At 41.3% G+C, this 26949-nt stretch overlaps 1 protein-coding gene across 8 annotated transcripts in view; it reads right to left on the reverse strand.

The window, feature by feature from the left end:
• Positions 1–1212: 1212 nt before the first annotated feature.
• Positions 1213–26949, reverse strand: part of bsdc1 (BSD domain containing 1) — a 44330-nt gene continuing 18593 nt past the window's right edge. For all 8 annotated transcript variants that reach the window (XM_070898874.1, XM_070898876.1, XM_070898872.1 and 5 more), the window contains 7 exons: positions 25336–25390; positions 23838–23953; positions 22225–22293; positions 20728–20809; positions 15204–15749; positions 12159–12262; positions 1213–7017 (listed from right to left, as the gene is read on the reverse strand). In XM_070898874.1, the coding sequence (XP_070754975.1) occupies positions 6985–7017; positions 12159–12262; positions 15204–15749; positions 20728–20809; positions 22225–22293; positions 23838–23953; positions 25336–25390 (1005 nt within the window). In that variant the 3' untranslated portion in view covers positions 1213–6984. The remainder of the gene's footprint in view (positions 7018–12158; positions 12263–15203; positions 15750–20727; positions 20810–22224; positions 22294–23837; positions 23954–25335; positions 25391–26949) is intronic.

Raw genomic sequence — 26949 nt, forward strand, 5'->3', positions numbered from 1 at the left:
GGCAGATTATTATCTGAATGGCAGCAATTAGGAAAAGGGGAGGTGCTACGAGACCTGGGTGTCATGGTTCATCAGTCATTGAAAGTTGGCATGCAGGTACAGCAGGCGGTAAAGAAGGCAAATGGTATGTTGGCCTTCATAGCTAGGGGATTTGAGTATAGGAGCAGGGAGGTCTTACTGCAGTTGTACAGGACCCTGGTGAGGCCTCATCTGGAATATTGTGTTCAGTTTTGGTCTCCTAATCTGAGGAAGGACGTTCTTGCTAGAGGGCGTGCAGCGAAGGTTCACCAGGCTGATTCCCGGGATGCTGGACTGACATATGAGGAGAGACTGGATCAACTGGGCCTTTATACACTGGAGTTTAGAAGGATGAGAGGGGATCTCATAGAAACAAACGATTCGGATGGGACTGGACAAGTTAGATGCGGGAAGAATGTTCCCGTTGTTGGAGAAGTCCAGAACCAAGGGACACAGCCTTAGGATAAGAGGTAGGCCATTTAGGACTAAGACGAGGAGAAACTTCTTCATTCAGAGTTGTTAACCTGTGGAATTCCCTGCCATAGAGTGTTGTTGATGCCAGTTCATTGGATATATTCAAGAGGGAGTTAGATATGGCCCTTACGGCTAGGGGGATCAAGGGGTATGGAGAGAAAGCAGGAAAGGGGTACTGAGGGAATGATCAGCCATGATCTTATTGAATGGTGGCGCAGGATCTAAGGACCGAATGGCATACTCCTGCACCTATTTTCTATGTTTCTATGTATCCATAGGACTCTTCCATTTCTTTAGCCAAGAATTGAAAATTAAACATATCGGGAAAAATTGCATTTTGTAGATGAATTTACAAGCAGAGAAAATATTTACAATTAAACTTTCATATTCATTTAATATTGCTTACTGATTATAGATCATGTTATTGGGAGAGCTTCCAAAACAAGTCAAGGCAAAGACTACAAAAACAGCATGACCACCTTATCTCTGGTTATTGTAGGAAAAAGGCACCAGTGGCATTATATGGATTCAGATCTGACCCAAGCTATACCTTAGCAGATGATGCATTAATCAATACCCTCTTCCACTCAAGTGGTGGCATGGAAGAATTAGTACAATTCAAATAAGATAGTCAAGTTTAGGATGTCGAGAGATACCCTTATGCAAACACAAAAAGGGAATATAGTTTTCAGATAATTAAAATCAAGTAATGAGAACGTAGGAAATTAAGCAAAATGCTTTATTTTAAAAAATCTCCCAATGCCAAGTATGAGATTCCGACAGAGTTGGGTGCATTAGTTTTTTTTTCAATCAAGTAACTAGTAATGGGCGACAGCCATAACACAGGACACACACCGCGAAGGTCACAAGACAGAGAGAGGAAGCAGTTTAGGAAATAGTAATTAGGTGACAGCAAGCTTGGGTATTAGTAGTCTGAAGATTGTAGGAGGGAAGGCTGAGGAAGATGAGTTCTACGGTTTTAAGAGAAAGACCATCCAATCAACAGTGCAATCTGATCATTCACCTGCCCCCTAATCCCAACTGCACCATCTCCTGGAGAGACAAAAATTTAAAACCTCAAACTCAAGATGATCAAGTTGCTCATGGTTCATCACAATCATAAATTATCCCTTATAACTGGAAATATCTAGTCAGGAACTTGTCAAACCCCACCTCAAACCATTCTCTGAAAATAAATACTTCATGCCGTTTAACCTAACTCTTTGCCCATCAATAGTTTTATACCATCACTCTTTTTGAAATAACCCATCTAACTACACTGAATAAATCACAATTTAAAAACTTTAGCCATATCCCGCTCCCCTGTAAACCTGTGCGTCTGCCCAATGCGGAGAAGTGTGAAGTGATGCATTTTGGGAGGACGAGAATGGAGAAAGACAGTATACTATAAATTACATGATTTTGAAGTGTAGCTATGGTGTCCATATACACAAATCCTTAAAAGGTGGTATGGCAAGTTGGTTAAAAAAGCATTTGGGTTACTTGGGTTGAAAATAGAGGAATAGAATATAAAAAGCAGATATATCAGGCTAGAACTTTATAAATCACTGGTTATCCCTCGGCTGGAGCATTGTGGACAATTCTGGGCCCCACACTTCAGGAAAGATGTAAAGGCTTTAGAATGGGTAGAGAGAAGGTTTACCAGGAATGAACATCAGTTATGAGGAGGGGTTGGGCAAGTTAAGACTGTTCTCCTTGGAACAGAGGTTAAGAGGTGACTTAATAAAAGGTTTTGAAAATGGGTTTTTGATTTGAGTAGAAAGAAAAACGATTTCCTCTGGCAAGTGAGTCAATAACTAGAGGTCATAAATTCAAAATCACTGGCAAAAAAAGAGAGGGAAGATGTTTTTCCACTCAGTTGTCAGGATCTGGAACGCTCTACGAGAAGCAGATTCCATTAATCATTTTAAAAAGGGAGTTGGGACAGGTAGTTGAGGATGAGAATCGGTTGTTTCAAGGAGCCAGCTTAGGCACAATAGGCCAATTGACTTCCTGCTGTGCGGTAAGTTTCTATGAATTCTTGGGGAGTAAATCCTCATAACCAAGAGCGATAAAATTTGGCACCCACTCCAGAGCCTCAATAGCCTTCACAGCACATCGTAAACTTTCTTATCTTTACTTTATTGATATGAAGATGCTTCTGAACTTTTGTTCCCTTTAAGCTGCAGACATGGTACCCAACATACTCTTACTCATCACTATATCCCCAAAGTCGCAGCACATAGTATTCTACTCCAGTGAGGGTAGATCTTCGAAGAAGTCACCAGAATTGGTGGATGAAAACATCCAATTAATGTTATATATCATGATTCCCAAAAGTATTTGATAAAGCATAAAGCTGGTTGACTACATTTCGAAAGTACTCTATTGGCTGTCGAGCACTTTTGGATGTCCCGATGTCGTGAAAGGCACGATATAAATGGAAGTCTTTCTTTTAACTCACCCAAAAGACAGCATCCCCAACAGCACAGCAGTGAAACATCAGCCTAGATTACATACTCTAGTCTCTGGAGTGCAATTTGAACCCACGATCTTCTGACGCAGGTGAGAATGACACCTCAGTGCAGTATTGAAGAAGTGCCAGCAATGAAGCAACAGTGGCAAGAACAACCCTTTGCAAGCCTTCAGGTCCACCAAATTCAAACAGGAAAGTCGATCAGAAATAAACAAGCATAAACAGGACTAAGTTGATTGGACTGTTGAGGCTCAGTTTGCCAAAACATGGAGCCAGAGTCTGGTCAGAGACCACACAGTCCTGGTTCATTGCAGACATATTACTGGGCAATGGAAGTTAATGCTCATATCGACTACATCGAGCACTTTTAGATCCTAAAGCATTAAAACAAGAACCGTATCACATAGTATAACAATTAACCAACCCCAGGACTTTGTAGATATTTGCACTATATATGCTGATTTTACTATTTTACCAGTGATTGAGATAACTGATAGAAAACAGACATTGAGATCTCCCAGCAAGGTGGGATTGGGAGTTTGTGAAACTAGCAGACTTCAATCTGGAAAGGCACAAGAATGTTTCCAAAGACTACAGATTGTTTAAGAACTAAATGCTAATCAGCAATAAATATGGCAAGCCTGCAACGTATGAAGGCAATTATTGTAAAGGTTTATAGTAACACATGGCAATTCATCTTCCATAGCACTGACTTTTCAGTCTAATATTTCAATATTGCTGCCAACTCAAGATGGAGCATAATTTAATGTTTTTTAATGACCGTTCTTTGTTCCACAATTTCCTCTATAAAGTGGTGTGTACTAAGGCAAGAAAGGAGAGGACAAGAGCTCTAGAAATCAGAAGAAAAGCACTCCAAATGTAAAGATGAAAAGCACAAATATTCAGAAGTCTCCTCAAATGTTTCTCTCTGAATGTGCCTTTGCTGTTTGCTCTTCAACATTTTCAGTTTTCTCTTCTCTCTCTCGCTCAGTGTTCATTACTTTTCTTCAACTTTAAAGTGCTTTGAGGCAGCTTCTGTATGAACGCAGCTCTACAGCAATATAAGTTGTTGTTGCCGCCATTGTGAACCGACAGTCTATTCATGCAAAATCTAATCAGTATTTTAGACCATTAGTTTTAAAGCCAGCGACATTTTTGCTAACAGTATCAGTTACAACAGACACAGGCTTATAATACAGAAAGTTAAGTGAAATCCACCAATGTATTTGGCAGATATGAAAGCACTATTTTAACTCGTGACATTTGAATGCCGCTAATTTTTGAAAAGATGTGATATCAAGGCACTTGACAAACAACTGCACTTTCAAGCACTGTTAAGCCCGACAAGATAAGTCAGTGGTTTTCGACACGAAAGGACACGTACAATTTTCAGTTTCAATACAAGCCTAAAGTCTTATCATAACATCACTAAGTTTGATGAAAATGCTTTTTGGGGAAAAAAAATGTAACAATATGTACAAGCACAGACTATTTGTTTTATAAATCCATAATCAATTACATGGGTGATCTATACTTGGTGAATGAAACCTAGATGCTGAAAAGTATAGAATGGGAAGATAATTCAGGGCGATATCGGCAAGGTACAACTCGAGAATGTAATGCAAGTAAGTCACATGCTTCATTCTGTATCCAGGACTTTGGAACACTACAGCACCATGCGGTGGAGCACAGCACGAGACCACCTTTGGTTACTCTAAATGTCAGTCACAATCCCACAGGTCATAACATTCTTTCCAGGTTGCAAAATACCATCTCAAACCACATGTTTAGTTTAAGAGGTTTTTTTTAATGAGTCTGATAAAAATCTAGCAAGAAATGTAAATTATTGAGGTGACAGCAGTGCTTATACACATACAAAAAGGACACCTGAATTGTCATAGCCAATTTTGAAAGAAACATTGCATCCATCAAAATAAAGGCTTCTCATTATACTGTACCAAGTGCGTAATAAGTCACAGATTTATTGTTTAATTTTTTTCTCCATTTTGTAAAGTCTTATTTACAACCAAGCCTCTACCACAGAAAGTGCAGTTGCCCCCGTTTCCATCTGCATCAGTATAGTGTGGGTTTATATAGGGTATTGGCACCAGTACATGTTGGGGGGGGGGGGGGGGGGGTGAAATCATACCCCAGAAAGTAAACTTTAATGTTAGATGATACTCAATTCATCACTACATGTTGCATCCAGCAGGGACAGGTCAGCCATCAGTACTTGAAGCTAGTGTTAAGTAACTCACATTCGATCTGCAGCTAGAGTTTAGAAGCACAAAGTTTCAACATATCTACAGTACAATTTTTTTTGAAAAGCCATGCATCTTCCATTAAGCTTTACTGAAATATTTGTACCATGTAGCATATTAAAATGAAGAAGTTTATTTAAGAAAAACAAACAGAAAACACGGTCAGGCAGAATTTATTGAGAGAAGAAGTCAGTCGACATTTTGGGTATAAAACATTTGAGGAAGCAACCCATACCCGAAACATTGACTGACTCGTGTTCTTCACGCATGCTGCCCGACCTGCTGAGTATCCGTTTCCTGTTTTTGTTTCAAATTTCCAGTAACCAGTGATTTTGTTTTTGAATAAATTGTACCTGTTTTGCATTGACCTTTTCTAACCTCAAGCACATTGCAAACCAATGGGCAATTTAATCGTATGTGCAGAAACAATGGTAAGGGCAGTGACGGCACAATCAGCAAGCAACACGATTAGTGCCTTCAATTCACTCAAGTAATGCAGCTTTCAGGTTCCCCAAAGCAGACTGGACTGTTTTGTTTTCCTTTTATTCCCTGGGTGGCTCTACAGAGGTGGCCTGCTGCTCTGCTGTCTCCAACAGGAATGGTGAATGAGCCAGCAGATTTCTCAACTACTGTCATTCTTGCTTCGTAAACCAGCAATAGGATCAGACAGATTTTTTGAAGGATAAGGGAGTCTAGGGTTATGGGGAGCGGGCAGGGAAGTGGAGTTGAGACCAGGATCAGATTGGCAATGATCTTACTGAATGGCGGAACAGGCTCGAGGGGCCAAATGGCCTACTCCTGCTCCTTACGTAGGATCAATACAACAATCTGAATGTACCTTCTCCCGATTCTCTCCAACCCCTCCTCCCCCATAAAGCTGGAACATTTAGCAATGTGCACTTCAGTTGAAAAATTACAAACCTCAACTCAGTTGACACATTAACCTTTTCAGGCTTCTGATATCTTTCCCCACAAATGTTGACAATTGCAATTTGGATGGTGCCTTAAAGCTCCCATAGATCTGTTTCAGTGGTCCCCATTCAAAATTTAGAGAGGATCAAATTTGTAGGTGTATATGATTGGTTACAAGCAACTTACAAGTTTTTTTTAAAATACAGTACTTAAGATTTAAAATGTCTGGTAGCTCAGACATTATAAAACTCTTTTTGGGAACCCTCCAGTTTTAAAAAAGAGCGTTTGCTTCATCCCTACTCAATAAAATGGAGAAATTCAATGTCCAATTAGCATTTTTAGCCAACATTTTGTTTTATTTACAAAATGCTTAAACACCAAAAGCATTAGTCAATTCACCTTGTATAATTTAAGTTTAATACATGTAAGTGCAAATCTGTAAAAGATCCAAGGGAATTCGAATTACAAAACTAATGGTTTCCCATATCTGAAAGCTAGAAAATGCATATATAATTTAAAATATATATTGCACAACCAACCAGCTGTTAATTACACAAAAACAGAACACCATTAGAAACAGTAATAGCAATGTCTCACTGAATATAACTTTAGTCTAAACAATGAAATATAATCCATGCTCCATAGTTCTCTGTAATTACATGCTAAAATGCCTGCTATATGATACAATAGCATGCAGTATAAAAGATGTTACCCAAGCTTATTGAAGCAATGGCACAGGAAACCTGTATATACACTACATGCTAAGAATATAAACACAATGCTCATTACATCAGAATGAAAGAATTCAAGAAATCAACTGAAGAAGCAATGTCCAATTCCATTTTATTCCCAATCTTCCCAGTCTTCATCTTCCAGCTGAAACAAGCCAGGTTTTTTAAAATTAGAACGAGTCAGACAAAACATGTCTATGGCATTCAACAGTTCTTGTATAATTAAGCAGCAAGGATATATTTTACAAATCCCCAAAAAGGTGAACTATCTTTATTCAAAAGCACCAATCGCACGAGCAATGACGTCAAAGTTTCATACTGTACACGACTGAAATGTTGACAAGTTGCAGCTGCAACTTGATAGTCAGCTGTCATTTTTTTTTTTATTAAAAAAAGGGATTTTTTTTCCCTCCACTTCTGATCACTTTAGAAGTGTTCATTACCACACAATGCAAAAATATATGGAGAATTGGGCAGAAAAAGGTAAGTCAATTGAATTTTAAAACGGTAAATATCTCCCTCTTTCCAATCCAAATACGCCACAATAAGCACGTGCCCAATGTTCCCGACTCCATCCCGCAGCATGCGACCCGTCACCACCTCAGTGAAACCCCAACGTTGCACGAGGTAGGGAAAGCCGTAAGACAGTTCAAGAACAAGGCTAAGGGAGCGGATGGAATCCCTGCTGAGGCGCTAAAGTATGGCGGAGAGGCGCTGTTGGCGCAGATACATGACCTCATCTCTCTCATCTGGAGGAGAGGAGAGAATACCGGAAGATCTCAGAGATGCAGTGATCGTGACCATCTTTTTTTTTTAAAAAAAGGGGACAAGTCCAACTGCGGCAATTACAGGGGAAGCTCCCTGCTATCCACCACTGGGAAGGTTGTCGCTGGAGTTCTCCTCAACCGTCTTCTCCCTGTGACCGAGGAGCTCCTCCCAGAGTCAGTGCGGATTTCGTCCCCTACGGGGCACAACGGACATGATCTTTGTAGCGCGACAGCTGCAGGAAAAATGCAGGGAGCAGTACCAACTCTTATACATGGCCTTTTTCGACCTTAAAGGTCTTTGACAGTCAACTGCGAGGGTCTATGAAGCGTCCTCCTCCATTTCAGATGCCCCCAAAAGTTTGTCAACATCCTTCGCCTGCTCCACGATGACATGCAGGCCGTGATCCTTACCAACGGCTCCATTTCAGACCCAATCCATGTCCGGACCGGGGTCAAACAGGGCTGCGTCATCACCCCAACCCTCTTAATCTTCCTCGCTGCCATGCTCCAGCTCACAGCCAACAAGCTCCCCGCTGGAGTGGAACTAAACTACAGAACCAGTGGGAAGCTGTTCAACCTTCACCATCTCCAGGCCAGGTCCAAGACCACCCCAACCTCTGTCGTTGTGTTACAATACACAGACGACGCCTACATCTGCGCACATTCTGAGGCTGAACTCCAGGATATAGTCGATGTATTTACTGAGGCATATGAAAGCATGGGCCTTACACTAAACACCCGTAAGACAAAGGTCCTCTACCAGCCTGTCCTCGCTGCACAGCACTGCCCTCCAGTCATCAAGATCCAGGGTGCGGCCCTCGACAATGTGGACCATTTCCCATTATCTCGGGAGCCTCTTAACAAAGGCAGACATTGATGCGGAGATTCAACACCACCTCCAGTGCGCCAGTGCAGCCTTCGGCCACTTGAGGAAAAATGTGTTCGAAGACCAGGCCCTCAAATCTACCACCAAGCTCATGGTCTACAGGGCTGTAGTAATACCAGCCCTCCTGTATGGCTCAGAGGCATGGACAGTGTACAGAAGACACCAAGTCACTGGAGATATATCACCAATGACGTCTCCGCAAGATCCTACAAATACCCTGGGAGGACAGGCGCACCAACATCAGTGTCCTCGTCCAGGCCAACATCCCCAGCATTAAAGCACTGACCATACTCGATCAGCTTCGCTGGGCAGGCCATATAGTTCGCATGCCAGACAAGACACTCCCAAAGCAAGTGCTCTATGCGGAGCTCCTTCACGGCAAACGAGCCAAAGGTGGGCAGAGGAAACGTTACAAGGACACCCTCAAAGCCTCCCTGAAAAAGTGCGACATCACCACTGACGCCTGGGAGTCCCTGGCCAAAGACCGCCCTAAGTGGAGAAAGTGCATCCGGGAGGGTGTTGAACACCTTGTGTGTGCAGAAATCAAGCGCGGGCAGCGGAAAGAGCGTGCGGCAAACCAGTCCCACCCCCACTCTTTCCCTCAATGACTATCTGTCCCATCTGTGACAGAGTCTGTGGCTCTTGGTATTGGACTGTTCAGCCACCAAAGAGCTCGCTTCAGGAGTGGAAGCAAGTCTTTCTAGATTCCGAGGGACTGCCTATGATGATGATTAAGCTGCGCGGCTGCACAGCAGTCCAGCCATCCCGCGCACAGTGAGCTGGCTGTTAAATAGAAAAACTGCACACGTGTGGAATTTTCAACGACCTGCACAGCTCGTTAAAGGGGTCACGCGGGCCAAAAAAAAAAAGAGGAAACATTGCGAGTGCCTTACTAATATTTGAGAGCTTGGGATAGGATGCCTTCACAATGATCACTCAATAATGTAACATAAAATAAGCTCTTATTGCATACCACAGAAAATAAAACAAAGTATTTCAAATGACATTTGTTCTTTCCTGCCTCTCCCCTAATTAGCAGGCAATAAGTAATAAATCAAACATCTCAAACCACTGCACATCGGACTGAAACAGGCCAAATGGGAGAGGATTTAGGGAAACAGGCCAAATGGGAGAGGATTTAGGGGAGTCGGCTGAAGTCACAATGAAGCTAGGTTTTGGAGAATTTCTTAAGAGGAAAAGGAAGTAACAAATTGAACAGGATTAGGGAAGGAGTTAATACAAACAGATAATGCTGAAATACTCAGGTCAGGCTGCATTGAAGGGCCATCGACCTGAAATGTTAAATCTGTTTCTCTCTCCACGGATATTGCCTGGCCTGCTGAGCATTTCCAGCATTTCCTGTTTTTATTTCAGATTTCCAACATCTGTAGTATTTTTATTTTGTATTAGGGAAGACATTTCCGAGGTTGGAGGCAAAATTGTTGAAAACTCTTGCCACCAAGTGAGGAATGCATTGAGGGGATACACAAGAGCCCAGACTCATAGATAGAAGATGGAGGGAATGATGGAAGACAAGAACTTTGAATTGTGAGCTGGGACAGAGTGCAGGTCAGCAAGAATAGGGGTGACGAGTCAGTAAGACACAAGGTGGGCAGCAGAGTTTTGGACAAGTTTAAGTTTGTGTTGACAGAGAGTTCAGGAGATTTGGTCACTTGAGAAATCGCCTTGAGGCAATGAAAGAATGGACGAGGGTTTCCGCAGCAGAGGGAATTAAATAGTGGCTAGGCTGGCAATGCTGCAGAGAGGGAAGCATATTGGCACGGTGACAAATAGGACATGGGTGGCTTGAAGCTCAGCTCAGAGTGAAACAGGACACTGGTTTATCCTGAGCAAACAGTTAGGAAAGGGTATTGGTGAAGCCAAAAGTACAGTATGCTAACTGTTGGAGCCGGCAGCCCATCCCCATCCTCCAAATACTGAGGGGAGGGGCAGTTCCATCCTCCAAACATTGTGGACCCATATACAGCAGACACCGCAAATCGCTGGAGAAATACCACCAACAATGTCTCCGTAAGATCATGCAAATCCCCTGGGAGGATAGACGCATCAATGTCAGTGTTCTTGATCAGGCCAACATCCCCAGCATCAAAGCACTGACCACACTCGACCAACTCTGTTGGGCGGGCCACACTGTCCACATGCCCGACACAAGACTCCCAAAGCAAGCGCTCTACTCAGAACTCCTACACGGCAAGCGAGCCCCAGGTGGGCAGAGGAAATGTTTCAAGGACACCCTCAAAGCCTCCTAGATAAAATGCAACATCCCAACCGACACCTGGGAGTCCCTGGCCAAAGACCGCCCTAAGTGGAGGAAGAGCATCCGGGAGGGTGCTGAGCACCTCGAGTCTTGTCGCCGAGAGCATGCAGAAAACAAGCGCAGGCAGCTGAAGGAGCGTGCGGCAAACCAGACTCCCCACCCACCCTTTCCTTCAATGACTGTCTGTCTATCCCACCTGTGACAGAGACTGTAATTCCCGCATTGGACTGTTCAGTCACCCGAGAACTCACTGAGTGGAAGCAAGTCTTCCTCGATTTCGAGGGGCCGGCTATGATATGATGATGATGATGATAACTGTTGCAATTTTATTAAATGTATGAGTATAAACGCCACCTGCTTTCCAAGTGTAGAATTGTGAGGGGGCTTGACAGGGTAGCTGCTGAGTGTTTGTTTCCCCTGGCTGGAGAGTCCAGCACTAAGGTGCATAGTCTCCAGATAGGGGGTCGACTGAGATGAGGAGTATCATCTTCACACAAGAAGATTGTGAATCTTTGGAATTCTCTACACCAAAAGGCTGAGAATACTGCATCGTTGAGTACATACTCGGCTGAAATAGATACGATTTTTGCATTTTGAGGTATCAAGAGATATGGAAATCGGGCGGGAAAGTAGAGTTGAGGTAGATGATCAACCATGATCTTATTGAAATGGCAGAGCAGTCTCAAGGGGCTAATTCTTATGTTATGTTAACCTTTTCTGCCAACAACCTTTAATGTGCAGTGACACTATGTGGGCACGACAATGTCAGAACGGCACCCTCCAATATAAAATATTACTACGGTTTCCAAATTAACTTAATTTATATACATGGAACACTATTTCAAACTTGCCTGCTTTTTATCGAAGTACTTTATCACATTCAACATTATGAATTATTTTTAGAAGCACAGTGTCTGTTTACATAGGGAGGGAAAAGCAGATTGCCGATCTGCATACCATTGGAAAATTCAACGGAAATATAAGTGGGCTTATAAAGACCGAGAACAGACACGATATTTCCTCGTGTTACTATGTCCGAATCTCGTGACCTTGCTCACCGTTAGTCGCAGGAAATCAATGGAACTATAAATTGTCTACCACAGGTTGCCAATTCGATCCAATCCGCTCTGCCAAGTTACCATCCAGACAGCAAAGCTGAAAATCTCCCCTCCAACAGCCCCCACCCACCCCCCCCACCCCATCTTTAGTAGTGTTTCTTGCAACAGGCACAGATGATTCCTACAAAACAGGTCCAATTCCTTAGACTTGTGCAAAGTAGAGTGTAGACAGTAATTGCCAGCAACACAAAGACACCCACACATTCACACCCAAGACAAAAACCTAGAGTAGTGTACCTGTCCTGACACGTCCACCCGAGACAACGCTATCTGGACCTCTTCCTCCGTCATATCCAGATCAAAGTCTTTTTCCCAGTCCTCACTGATATCTGTGCTGGACCCTGAAATAAATAAAGAATTAGTTAGACTGAAAGTGGTCATAAATGTGAAATTCAACTTTCTTTTAAGGAAAGGGTCAAGTGATAAACAAGTGGAAAAATTAAGCTACTCATCAAATACGAAATTCCAAAATGTCCCCAGCCTCTTCTAAATTAACTTCCGGATTGATATATTAGCATTTAGTGATCCATTTGGCATTATGGTCCAAATTTGTTATTTTTTTTGTTCCTCTTATTTTTGTACCAAATTCCCCCCTTTTTTCCCTGAAAGTGCAGACTCCCTGCCAGGTTGTGGTTCCACAGGAACCAGCCACATTTCAGTACCCCATGCAACTGAACCTGGGTAGGGAGTGTCAGCAGGTTCTTTGACCGCAGGATCACTTGGGACGGAGCCCGATTGGTGCTCCTCAAATATCCACACAGAGCTTTCCCAGCAAAGGAGGATGGGTTCACTGATACCCATCTGTTGTGGGAACCCTGGCCAATTTCCCCGTTCCCAACTCAGGGCCAAAACCAACTGTAGCACCAGTCACCTTCTCAGCCAAGATCAGACTTGGGATGAAGCTAAGCCTCCCTGGACTATCCCTCAGCTATCCACCAGTTAATACCACTGGGTATCAGAGCAATTCTTTTTTTAAAAAATATTCTTGGACAAGAATAATTTTCAACAATTGTTACTGGCTTAATTATTCCACAAGCATCTAACAATCTACAAAGTGTAACCATGGCAGCGGACTAATCAGGAGCTTGTTCAAATTTGCTCCTACTTAACTACATAATTGATCATTTAGAATGTGCAATTAAACCAAGAAAACATTGGCCACCCTCTACAGGCAACATTGCTGATGCACAACCCCCTCTCCAAACACTCACTGTCCGCTTGAGGTGCAGCACTCTGGCATGTATCCACCTTGGGTGTGTGGAAAGAAGCCTTTAAATGAAAATAAAACACTGGAAAGAAAGTAGGGGTGGGGGAAGACTCAACATAGCAATTATACAATAAATGCTGAGCAATCATCGAATCAAGTTTATATAGTCTGAAGGGACCAGAGAGCGAGTGTACAGTAAAAAGATGGCAGACAGAAAAATCAAGCTAACCCTCTTCCCCCACGTAAATAAAACATTTCCAGTTGCGTAACCGCAAATGATAGTGAGCATGAAAGGATCTTGCTCTAAAAATAGCAGGGCGAAATCTTCTGTGCAGTGCATTATTATGCATAGCGTGTGGCCCAGTAATGAACTGGTAATGCCGCAGGTGCACTTCAATACTGCACATGCAGTCAGCAGTCATTACTTAAGGCCACATACTACTGGTCCCTTGATCTGCAGCACAGCACTTTTTAATTAAAGACTATTTACCACTGACATACGACACCGCTGACATAATTGAATGTAGTTATGATGAATACTTCTACAATTAGGTGACCGGGGGTCCACATGGCCGTACTCACTTCCTCTGAAAACAATGGGAAAAACTAAAATCGCCCTGCCACCAGGAAGCTAGTTACTTTGACTAAAATCGCCCTGCCACCAGGAAGCTAGTTACTTTGACTAAAATCGCCCTGCCACCAGGAAGCTAGTTACTTTGCTCCCCACCGAATGCTCCTATTGTCCAACAGTACAGACAAGTGTTTAGAAATATTTTTAAGATACACGGAACTTCGAAATGCATGTCTCCTTATGGCCAGGCTAAATGCGATCCCACTTTTTGATGCTCTTTACTCAGCAATGATCTAAGAAAGACCTGGATTTTTATAGCATCTTTTATGACCACGGGACATCTCAAAGCACTTTACAGCCAATGAAGTACTTTTGGAGCGTAGTCACTGTTGTAATGTGGGAAACACGGCAGCCAATTTGCGCACAAGTAAGCTCTCACAAACAGCAATGTGACTAAATAACCAGATAATCTGTTTTTTGTTGTGTTGATTGAGGGATAAATATTGGCTAGGACACGGAGGTTAACTCCCCTGCTCTTCTTCGAAGTAGTGCCATGGGATTTTTTTTACGTCCACCCCAAGAGAGCAGACGGGGCCTCGGTTCAACGTCTCATCCGAAAGACGCCACTTCCGACCGTGCAATACTTTCTCAGCACTGCACTGGGAGCATGTCAGCCGAGGTTTTTTTGTGCTCATATCCCTGGAGTGGGACTTGAACCCACAACCTTCTGACTCAGAGGCGAGTGTGCTCCCACTGAGTCACAGTTGACACTATTAACATTTTCGGCATCATCATGATAGCTCCATCCTCTAGCATGTCATTTGTTGGCTTACAAAAATGGAGAATGTCCAGAGGGAGACATTTGTGTAGTTGGGAATGGATTAAAAATGCTCATTTTGTTTGTGAATTCAAACAAAAGAGAGATGCTCATCTCTTCTGTTGCACCTAAATTTCTTTCTAGATCCCAGTGCTGGAGAAATGATCCAATATAAAATATTATCCAAATCCATATTCAATCAGCTCTTGCTCAAGTGCAAGATGAATTTTTCAAACCACAAATGTTTTATTCTGTTGATTACTTTCCATTTTGTGGGTCCCCATCTCTTTTGGCCCAAACAGATAACCTGAACCTCAATGGTTCTATTTCCATTCCCGCACAGCAAAATTTAAAGACAAAACACGTTATTATACCTTTATCTTAACACTGACTTTGAATGGTGTCAGATTGATCACCTAAAGTTTTAACTTTGCAACATTGTATGGTAATGGGATCAGCGAATTATTTACTAATAAATATGGGCCAACGTACAGATTTAGAAATTCAGTTACCATCTCAGTTGCTTTAGTTAAAAATCACAAATTGACAAGATTTCACTGATAACCAAAAGAAGTTGCAAGCGTGCTTATCATTTTAAGATTAATATGGCCCATCAGGTTATTTTCCATTACGACCCCCCCCCCAATGTATACTCTGCACGGATACTCCACATGTAACAATAATCACCTTTCTTTCCATTATTGGAAGGGGTCGATTTGCCACTGTCAGAGTTCAGTTCATACACTCTCAAATCAATTGGTCCATCATCTTTTGTAGTCTCCTGTCTGCTAGTGTTCTTTGCCTCAATCACGACTCCAGATACTGCAGTAAACTCCTTTGTTTTTGGATCTTTTATTGATCCATTTTCATCTTTGTCAAAGGTGGAAAGTCTATTGTTAGTTTTGGAAATCTTGGACTTCAATTGCTGTTCTACCACCAGCTCCACGGTGGTTGCGACGGCATTCTCTGCAGTCTCTTTCACCGTCTCCTCAGACCTCGAGGTCTCACTGGAAGTAGAAATCTGGTTCCTCAATTGGAGTTCTGTGGGGCTGCTGTCGGCATTTACGGATTGGTGTTCCATTGGTGTGCGCACAATGTCAGCAACGTCCTGGTTCTGAAGTACAATTGAACGCTCTATCCTGGAGCAGGCGACTGGAGATTGCACAGATAATATTGGACTTTGCGGCATATGGTGAAAATCTGTGTGGTGAGGCGAAGCCCCTACGAATTCATCTGTAAGTGTACAAGCATCGAATAGAATCATTTTTTTTTTTACATTGTATGCAGTCAATTCTTCACTTTGAAAAATGTAAAGACACCCTTTTAGTGTTAAAACCTCTTGAATGCTCCAGAATTGTATTACTTTGTTTCCGACACTGCTACAATCAGGGGATGAAATCATCTGTACTCAAGAAAATGCCACTTTGTGATTTGAAAAAGATTTAAACTAATCAATGTAAAGCTTGCTGCCTTAGGCATTTATTATTTATGCACTTTCACAAACTATTAATTTGGCTTAAATTTGAAATAATTTTTATCTTAAGACTAGTCTGTTCTAGAGTATTGGTGTCAATAGTCATTTAAATGAGAGAGGAGTAGATAGCTATAATTGAGGAGCTGGTATAGGCTAAAAAAAGCCAAATGGCCTCCTTCTGAGCTGTAATTTCTATCATTCAATGACAAACTTTTTCAGCATGGTTTTACAATTGACGAGTCAGGTCTCAATCTACTAGAATTGTGTGCAAGGTATATATTTAGGAGCCATTCAAAGCTTTTTATAAAAGTTAATGGTTAATTGGATCAATAGCAAATTAGCTAGCTGGGTTGAAAACTAGCTTAGCAACACGAAACACATGGTGACAATTGGAAAAGCTGTGGCTAGGAGATAGTGACAGTGGAGTTCCACTCGAGTCTGTTCTGGGTCCCCTGATGGTGTGTCTATTCAGAAATGGAGAGAGCAATTAATGTAATGATGACAAAGTCATATGCCCATTGACAATATAAAAAGGTCAATAACATTCAAAGAGGCAAACCAATTAAGTAGAGGAACCATGGAGATGCACTTAGTGTTGATAAATCTTGAAAATCCATAGTGGAAGGATCATGAAATATGTACACAGGGAAGGAGTGTCTGTGAGCAAAGATGGAATAGCAAAGCTGGAAAAGGATTATTTTTGGAAGTTTTCAGTCAATGTGAAACTAAAACACTAGAATACATCAAGGGTATTTGACTATTAGGCAGAAGCTATTTTAATCTTGTGTTAGGTCACTACTGAGCTCACATTTGGGATCGAGTGTGCAACATTCCTTCAAAAGAACATCGATGTTATGAGGTGGGTGGAAGAGAGAAACATGAATACCAGGTCTCTAAATTATGCAGTGACACTCACAGCTGAACACTTCATTACAGGAAAAAATTGGGTACGAGCACAAGACATCTTTGAATAGAGAGTGGTAAAGAAGACATAGATCCAAACCAACTATTGGATTGGAAGGGCCGAAATAGACAAGGTCAAAAATTAACAAGCCTCATGCGAGACTTGAGGTGCGGCTAACCCTCCCCCCTCCCCTCAGTAGTGAGCACATCGAACAGGTTCCCAACAAAGCAGCAAATGCATCAAGTAATTCCTTCAGAAACAGAGATAAAAATCTGGTTGGGAATGGGTTTGAAATGATAGGGATAGCAATACTTTCTTGGGCACAAGTACTATATTGCTTAGGCTAAGGTGGCGGGGGCGGGGAGGGGAAGAGAGGAGGAAAGGGAAGAGATGGAGAATTTATATCAGTGGAAGGGAGCCAGCCAGGGTACTTTCACAATTGTGCAGATATAGGGAACAGACGATATTCTAGAGTTTTGCTTGATTTCCTTAAAAATTTGAGTATTTGTGGAATTTTCATCCACCCCAAGAGATTAAACATTGTTCACAATCCTTGAAGAAAATAGGGTTAATAGAGTGAAGAATTTCTTCATTTCAGGTGGAGTTTTCTGTTTATTTTTTTAGTTTCTGTAAAATTCTAGGCTCATTTAACAATTAAATCAACACTTCCCCCTATTAATTCAGTGTGTTTTGCTTTTAACTCTTTAATTACAGCTTCAAAATACCCTGTCAGGACAGGTCCAGAAAGCATTCTACATTTGCGTTGAAATTATGAGTACTTATAATTTTAATATGATATTAATGTTTGCTGCTGTGCTCATGTTAAATGAACTTGCCATAGAGGGAATGCAACAAATGTTCACCAGACTGATTCCTGGGGTGGGGGGGATTGAAACATACAAAAGTCTCTCAGGGCTTGACAGGGCAGATGCAGGGAGGATGTTTCCTCTGGCTGGGAAATCGAACCAGGGGTCAGTCTCAGAATAAAGGCCCCAAGTTTTCACACACGGCGAAAAAGGCGCCCGCCAGAGCTGGGCGCCTGTTTTTCGCGCCAAAAACGGCGCCTGAAAAAAAACGCGGTATTCTGTCTGCTTGGCGTGGCGCACAGGGGGCGGAGCCTACCACTCGCACCGATTTTGTAAGTAGGAGGGGGCGGGTACAATTTAAATTAGTTTTTTTGGTGCCGGCAACCCTGCGCGTGCGCGAACACTCGGCCATTTTAAAAGTACTGCAGAAAAAGTGAAAATTTGTTTATCGAACCCTTGCAAAGGCTTGCATTTTAATTTTCTTGATATTTCTGTGTGCGAGGGAGTGCTTTTAGCAGCACTGCTGAATAAATCACCTGCTGAATTAATGTTGGCTCTTTAACCAGTGTTACTGCAGCAACTGTGCATTTTAATTCAGCCTTTACAACTCGTTACCGTTTCAATCTCCACCACTCATTCTGTAATTAAAGATAGACTGTGATAACCGGGACACATGCACTTGTTTGAGACTATTCAAATTCTTTGTAGCTGTTCAATTTTTAACATTTTTTAATAAAACCACATTGCCCTTCCATGATCAGCACTGAGGCTTCTTGCAGCTTTCTCCCCCTGCCGTCCGTCGGGCCCGACGGCAAACCGCTGCCTGAAAGGCCTGCCTGAAGCACTTTCACACAGGTAGGAACATGGTTTATTTAATCTTTTCTTTGCTTATAAATTTTTATTCAGGTTGGATTTATTTGTATAATATTTGTACAAGTATAACTACAGATTTATTGTAGAATTTAATGACTTCCCTCCCCCAGCCCCCACCTCGTTCCCGACGCCTAATTTGTAACCTGTGCCTGATTTTTTAATGTGTAGACAAGGTTTTTTCAAGCGTACAAAAATCTTCACTTGCTCCATTCTAAGTTAGTTTGGAGTACGTTTTCACTGTGGAAACTTTCAAATCAGGCGTCAGTGGCCGGACACGCCCCCTTTTGAAAAAAAAATTCTGTTCAAAAGTGAAACTTTTACCTGACTAGAACTGCAGAAAACTTAAATGTGGAGAATTCCGATTTCTAAGATACTCCGTTCTCCACCAGTTGCTCCTAAAAATCAGGAGCAAATCATGTGGAAACTTGGGGCCAAAGGGTCAGCCATTTAGGACTGAGAGGAGCAGAAATTTCTTCACTCGGAGGGTGGTGAATCTTTGGAATTCTCTACCCGAGAGGGCTGTGGTGGCTCAGTCTTTTGAGTATATTGAAGACAGAGATAGATTTTTGGATATTAAGGGAATCAATAGATATGGGGACAGTGCAGGAAAGTGGAGTTGAGATAGAAGTTCAGCCATGATCTTATTGAATGGCGGAGCAAATTCGAGGGGCCTACTCCTAATTCTTGTGTTCTTATTCCAAGCCCACTTCCATGATATAAAATCAGTTTGTTCCAACTCAATGTTCTCTACCCATGCAGCATCTTAACATTTATTACATTTTACATAACCTATTAAATACATTCTGTACACATCTTATTAGAGGAGATCTTGAATAGAATATGCCAAAGAATAGGAATAAACGGGTCCTTTTCAGAATGACAGGCAGTGACTAGTGGGGTACCACAAGGTTCAGTGCTGGGACCCCAGCTATTTACAATATACATTAATGATTTAGACAAAGGAATTAATGCAATATCTCCAAGTTTGCAGATTAAGCTGGGTGGCAGTGTGAGCTGTGAGGAGGATGCTAAGAAGCTGCAGGGTGACTTGGACAGGTTAGGTGAGTGGGCAAATCATGGCAGATGCAGTATAATGTAGATAAATTTGTGGTTATCCACTTTGGTGGCAAAAACAGGAAGGCAGAATACTATCAGAATGGCGACAGATTAGGAAAAGGGGAGGTGCAACGAGACTTGGGTGTCATGGTACATCAGTCATTGAACGTTGGCATGCAGGTACAGCAGGCGGTGAAGGCAGCAAATGGCATGTTGGACTTCATAGCGAGAAGATTTGATTATAGAAGCAGGGAAGTCTTATTGCAGTTGTTCAGGGCCTTGGTGAGGCCACACCTTGAACAGTGTGTTCAGTTTTGGTCTCCTAACTTGAGGAAGGACATTCTTGCTATTGAGGGAGTGCAGCGAAGCTTCACCAGATTGATTCCCGGGATGGCGGGACTGACATATCAAGAAAGACTGGATCAACTTGGCTTATATTCACTGGAATTTAGAAGAATGAGGGGGGGATCTCATAGAAACATAAAATTCTGATGGGATTGGACAGGTTAGATGCAGGAAGAATGTTCCCGATGTTGGGGAAGTTCAGAACCAGGGGTCACAGTCTAAGGATAAGGGGTAAGCCATTTAGGACCGAGATGAGGAGAAACTTCTTCACTCAGAGTGGTGAACCTGTGGAATTCTCTACCACAGAAAGTTGTTGAGGCCAGTTCGTTAGATATATTCAAAAGGGTTAGATGTGGCCCTTACGGCTAAAGGGATCAAGGGGTATGGAGAGAAAGCAGGAATGGGGTACTGAAGTTGCATTATCAGCCATGATCATATTGAATGGTGGTGCAGGCTCGAAGGGTCGAATGGCCTACTCCTGCACCTAGTTTATGTTTCTATGCTAATTTTAAACCGGTTGTGCAAGGCTTGCCATTTTTACCATGCATACAATGTGAGCAAATGATCAAGAGTAACATCACAGGCTAATATTTTAGTGGAATATCAATGTTTTATTTTCCAGATATTCTTTTTTTTTTTTAAATCTATTCTTGCAACACAGCGTACATTTGCAAAAAAGTTTTAGCAAATGCAATTCACTTTTCTGTTTAACCTCCAACTTGCACACATAGTAATTCACAAAAATGTCCTTACCCTCTTCCTCTTCCCACCTAAGCTCCTCTGAATGAGAAGTCTGTTCTGCTCTCTGTTTCAATGCTATCCTCCTGCTTTCCTCCTGTAAGGCACATTGACAGTAAGCATGTGCTCCAAACACCACTGGAAATTATACTACCATGCAAAATTTAACAGGACCGGATATTGAATATTAACTTAATAATCTTATTCTCATTTCTGAGATCAGAAACTAGTTAAATGTAATGATCAAGTTTGAAAGAATAAATGATTTTATATTTTGGCAATGATCTTTATATGCACAATAAAACAGTAATGTGCCCAGTTCTGGTGTACATCTCCAATTTTGACTGCAAGCAAGTTGGTACAAGTACAGGTATGAAACAAACATTAATTTCCGAACCCTGCTTCACATCTCTTGAATTTCCAAGTCCCTCACCTTTCGCCCATCACACCTCAGCTACTGTTAATCTACTTAAGTACTCCCTTGCCTGTAGCCATCTTCAAATCAGAGAAGCTCAAATATGAACATACCTGGAGCGTAATGATCTAGTCATCAATTGCCAAATTTGGAGTGTCCCTGTCGAGCATTACTGTACTTTGCTCTCCTCAGTCAAAACCGGTCATTGCACAGGATCATACTCAAGTGCTTCCTTTAATAACTCTACCCAACCCACAAAAAAATGGAAGCCAAGTCAAAGAAAGAGATATTGTGGAGGATGGGGTGAAGGAGAACCAAAACCTACAAACTGTTGTTGCATATGATAATGAAACTCGATGTGCCTATCTAGCTCAAAATACACTCGCAAGCTCAATCGCCACTTCAACCTATTCACCAGAAGTTGGGAATACTAAAGCGCAAGTGAAGCAACTTTTCTGATTACAACATTTTGTTATAATTTAATTTTCTAACAGTTTTAGTTAAATCACTTCCTGTGCACACCATTATAAGAATTCATTGCAAGAAAATGTATTATTTATTATTTACAGAAGATACTGCGGATGCTGGAAACCTGAAATATAAACTGAAAAAAACTGGAAATACTCAGCAGGTCAGGCAGAATCTGTGGAAAGAGAAATAGTTAATGTTTCAGGTCAGTGACCCTTCGTCAGAACGGTTCTGACGAAGGGTCATCGACCTGAAACATTAATTCTGTTTATCTCTCCACAGATGCTGCCTGGCCTGCTGAGTATTTCCAGCATTGTCTGTTTATATTGATTACAGTTCCACTGGTGAATCACAGAAATTGTATTTTTTCACAAGTGAAAATGTTGCAATATTAATGTTTCAAACAATGAGTAAAGCCTGTAAAATGGAGATTAGAATTATTAAGTACCTATTACTGGGTGTGAAGTATTTTAACAAGACAGTTTATATTAACAAGAATAATTCAGCACCTATTTCCATTCTAGTCTAAACTTCTGCACCTGCTCAGCTGACCAAACACAAACCTAACCATTAAAACAGTGCAATAAAAGTGCACTGCCATCATTATTGGATTATCAGTAATGACCCACCTGTTCCAGCTGATACAGTTTATAAAAGTATCGATGCCAAAATTCTGAATGTGACACTGCTGCTGGTACCTGTTTTGGGAAAATAATAGGAGTTTCTGTTCCATAGCGAAAGCATGCAACCTTTAAATCGATGAATGCAAATAATAAATCATGAAGCATTTTGCAAATTGAAGGATTTATCGATTCCTTTTCTTGAATTATTTTTTCTAGCCCCATTCAGAGCTGTGTGAGACAGTATAGCAGGCATGTAAATGTGCTCCCGGGGCTTATTCATGGTCATCCGAGCTGTCGACTACGATTAATACAAGACATCTGGTCTTCAATTTTTACAGCCCATAAAAAAAGTGCTTCCCTCCATCAAGGTGGAAATTGGGAACTTACCTTGCTTCAGGGAAAAATGCACTAAATCATACCATTCCATGCTACATCATATTGGTACATCAATGCATTGTGCCATTCCATGAGGAAAACAATCCCAGGTCCTGTTACCATACATGAAATCTTCAGAGAAGGTTCACGAGGTTTATCCCTGCAATGAAGGGGTTGTCTTATGAAGAAAGGTTGAATAGGTTGGTCCTGTACTCATTGACTGAATGAGAGGTGATCTTATTGAAACGGTTAAGATTCTGAGGGGGCTGGACAGGCTAGATGTAGATAGGTTGTTTCTACTCATGGGGGCATAGTTTCAGAATAAGGGGCCGCCCATTTAAAACGGAAATGAAGGAAGAATTTCTTCTCACAGGGTTGTAAACCTTTGGAATTCTCTACCCCAGAGAGCTGTGAAGGCTGGCCATTGAATATATTCAAGGTGGAGTTAGACAGATTTTTGAACGATAAGGGAGTTAATGGTTATGGGGAGCGGGCAGGAAAGTGGAAATGAGGTAGATGATCAGCCATGATCTTATTGAACAGCAGAGCAGGCTCGAGGGGCCAAATGGTCTACTCCTGCTCCTATTTATGTTCTTAGCAACTACAACAGACATGTCCCCAGTTTCCTCAACTATAGTGCATATTTACAAAGTTTAAAACTGAACACAAGAAATAGAAGCAGGAGAACACCTCCGGAATCAACCTAGTGAACCTTCTCTGAACAGCCTCCAATCCTTCCTTAAATACGGAGACCAAAACTGTACACAGTACTCTAGGTGTGGTCTCACCAATACCCTGTACAGTTGTAGCAGGACTTCTCTAGTTTTATACTCTATCCCCCTTGCAATAAAGGCCAACATTCCATTTGCCTTCCTGATTACATGCTGTACCTGCATACTAACCGTTTGTGTTTCATGCACAAGGACCCCCAGGTCCCTCTGTACTGCAGCACTTTTTCTCCATTTAAATTATAATTTGCTTTTCTATTTTTTCTGCCAAAGTGGATAACCTCAACATAAAAATGTTGGGTATCAAGACTAATAATTAAAACCTCTCATAGGAGTCATGGCAATCCCCATGTTATGGCTGCTGAAGTGAAATGAGTTTAGCGAGACCAAACCAGTTTCACATTGAAGTGGCCCCACAACACAAACCAGCCCATCACTTGATGGGATTGGGATTGATCGAGGAGTCTCAGTTGGAGAATCAGCAATAATAAGCAGCATGGTTGACACAGCACGCACCATCTTTGTGTAAAGCGCGCGAACAGAAGGACTGTTCACCAACAGGCCTGAGATTTCCCCTTTCTGATCTTCAAGATTAAAATCAGCAACCCACTCATCATAGAGCTCCAGGGGACCTGCAGAGAAACAGAAACAGAGTCCATTAGAATATTACCTGCAACCTGAATTATACATTCCTATGAAAGACATAATCTATTATAATAGCATAACTCTTCCATTTCATTCACTGCTTATTCTTACTGCTTCTCCAAATGGGTCTACCAAATTACATTACGATAGGATAGCTTTTTAAATGAAACCGGTTTTATATTGCCAAATTAATTTCACCTGAAGGTCCCCAACATGGGGATTGGGCAAAGTAGTAGTTAGTGGGTTAGCATGCGATCCCTGGATCCAGAGAGATGGGATGAAAGAAGTTTGTCTTCTCTACTGACTGCAAGAGTCTTAAGTGAAATACATTCCAGTAAACACAAAACTGCCAATATCACTGACAATAAGGTGTGGGAAAAGGGAAATTTGCTTTGGCATTGTTCTAAGATTGATGTAGAGGGAGTCTTGACATCTATCCTGCATTATACCCGATCGGATTTGATGCTGACATCTGACGGCGAAAGTATAAGTGTTCTGTTTTTCTAATAACAAATTCACCAACAAAATATTAAAGCGCCATTCTAATGTTCTCTGACTTCACTGAAATAAACTGCATTTTCACAGAAGTGCAACTCATTAGCGTTACAGCAGTGAGACTTGCAATGTTCTCAGTTGTGTGAAAAATATGGACATTTAATTATTACGGTCTCCATAGCTTAGGACTAAAATGTATAGCCAAATGCATAGAGTACAAAACTCAGACGACAAGTGCCTGTACAAGGGACTGGAATAGCCACACCTCGGAGTACTGCATACAGATTTAGCCCCTGTACCACAGAAAAGATATCCAGCATTGTAGGCAAAGAACAACCAAACTGATACCTAAGCTATGAGGAGAGGTTGACAATCTGTAATTGCCATTAAGAAGAGAATTATCAGGGAAATGTCATTCAATCATTTGAAATTGTTAAGGGAATAGATAAATTGTTTCCTGATATGATTCCAATTGTTACAAACACTAGAACCAGGGGGATATAAACTCGAGCTTAGAAGAGAGAAGGTACTCAGACAATGTAAATTGAGTTACTTTACAAAGAGCAGGGTGAATATGTGGACTAGACTGCCTTGGGAAGCAGATGGTGTGGAAAGAATTAAGCGATCTGAATGGATATTTGAGGAAGTAGGCGATATACCTTCTGGGACTGGCCAGATGGACCGCAATCTTTTCTGGCCCTGTATTTCTCACTCAATCCTCTCAAATTAGTCTCTTTAAAACCTACTACTTATTAGATTAAACTCAGCAGACTCAAATCCAGAGAGCCCACACATTAGGTCAAAACTCAACAGTACATAGCTTGTAAATGAGGAACGATTATCAAAAAGATTGAGATTCCATTAAGTTTCTTACCATCTGGCTCATTACAGTACGTTGCCGGATCAGCCTGTAGACTGTAAAGACGAGCCTGAAAACCAATACACTTGGTTATTTACTCGAGAATTGAAATCAGTCAGTAGCACAGTGGTTTGAAGGTGTGATGGACGCAAGATGATATATGTATATGCAACAGAGAAGAGAAATAACATTGTTTTCACTCGGTCTCTAAATGAGTTTAAATATCTTATCAAGTTTTATCTTGATGTAAATGGTATTGCTCTCATAGGGTTAAGCCTTCCAAATACAATTCAAGTAATTTTGAGTAACTACTACTGCTTATTTATATTTGTATTAACATATATTGGATATGCACTTGAAGTGCCAGAACCTACAGGGCTATGGATCAAGAGCTGGAAAGTAGGATTAGGCTGGATAGCTCTTTTTCGATCGGCACAGACACGATGGGCCGAATGGCCTCCTTCTGTGCCGTAAACTTCTACTAAAGAGAGAAATTTTGGCACAGCTTCCAACCAACAGAAAAAAGATTGCAATAGTTACTTTACACAAATGCTATGATGTTGGAAAAGCTGGACACGCATACCATTGCTTCATCAACATTTAGGTGGTTGTCTATGTGCTGCTAAAATTATATCATGGGTATATGGTGTAATATCAATCTATGACGATGATAACATACTTAAGGAGCTCAAAGCTGTATTTTACAACATGTATTATTATTTAAACATTTTATTCTCTGCTATAAAATAGAAAGTAGTCATAGCTTTTTGAGCCCTGTGTTGCTGTGCCAGAATTTCCTTGGGGGCAGGGTTCATAGTTGAAATAATGAACATACAAAACAGACTTTTTAGCCCAAGATGGAAGAAAATGATTTAAGCATACAAATTTTTTCAGCTAAGCAATTATTCAGCAACTGCTTCTACATTTGTGTATCATATCTATTCCCCTGGCTTTGTTGCAATGTGGTCATGAGAAGTGTATGATATAAAAACATTAGTAATAATTAATAATCCTGCAACACTCTATACTTTTCAATGCACCCAAAATCAAATACAGGGTACATCATACAAATTGTGGAAATGGAGGAAAATACCCCAATATTCATAAACCAACAGAATTAGTTTGCATCACTATGTTCAGAACCACACATTGCTGCCGCAATTAAAATTACAGGTCAGGTCCAAACATAAACTCTATCTTAAGCCCTCAGCTTAAAAAAAAAACTGCTTTAGAAATGATAATTTTAAAAAATCCCACGAGGTGGCTGGCCTCCTGCTTTCTTCAATGGGTTTCTGACTGGTATAAAAATCTGACTCCCAATAATCTTCGGTTAACAGTCAGACCTGCACAGTTCAATAAAATATAAGCCAAGAGTTTTCGCTTTGGGTGCAATCGACAATCCGGGATTGTGCTCAAAATTGCACATTACAGAACTGTTTTTTGTTTCTCTCAAGTTTCCACTCAAAATTTGCCATGAACCAGTACAATCGGGCAGCATTAAAATTTCCATTAAAATATATTCCTGGATATATTTCAGAGTGGTAACTTGGTGTAGTTTTATTAATACAGCAGAAAATGGTTTATCACAAAAAATAAGCATTCTAAACATCGTGTATAGTCCTGTGAGTA

The sequence above is a fragment of the Pristiophorus japonicus genome, chromosome 14 (assembly GCF_044704955.1).
Source record: "Pristiophorus japonicus isolate sPriJap1 chromosome 14, sPriJap1.hap1, whole genome shotgun sequence".
Classification (NCBI taxonomy): domain Eukaryota; kingdom Metazoa; phylum Chordata; class Chondrichthyes; family Pristiophoridae; genus Pristiophorus; species Pristiophorus japonicus.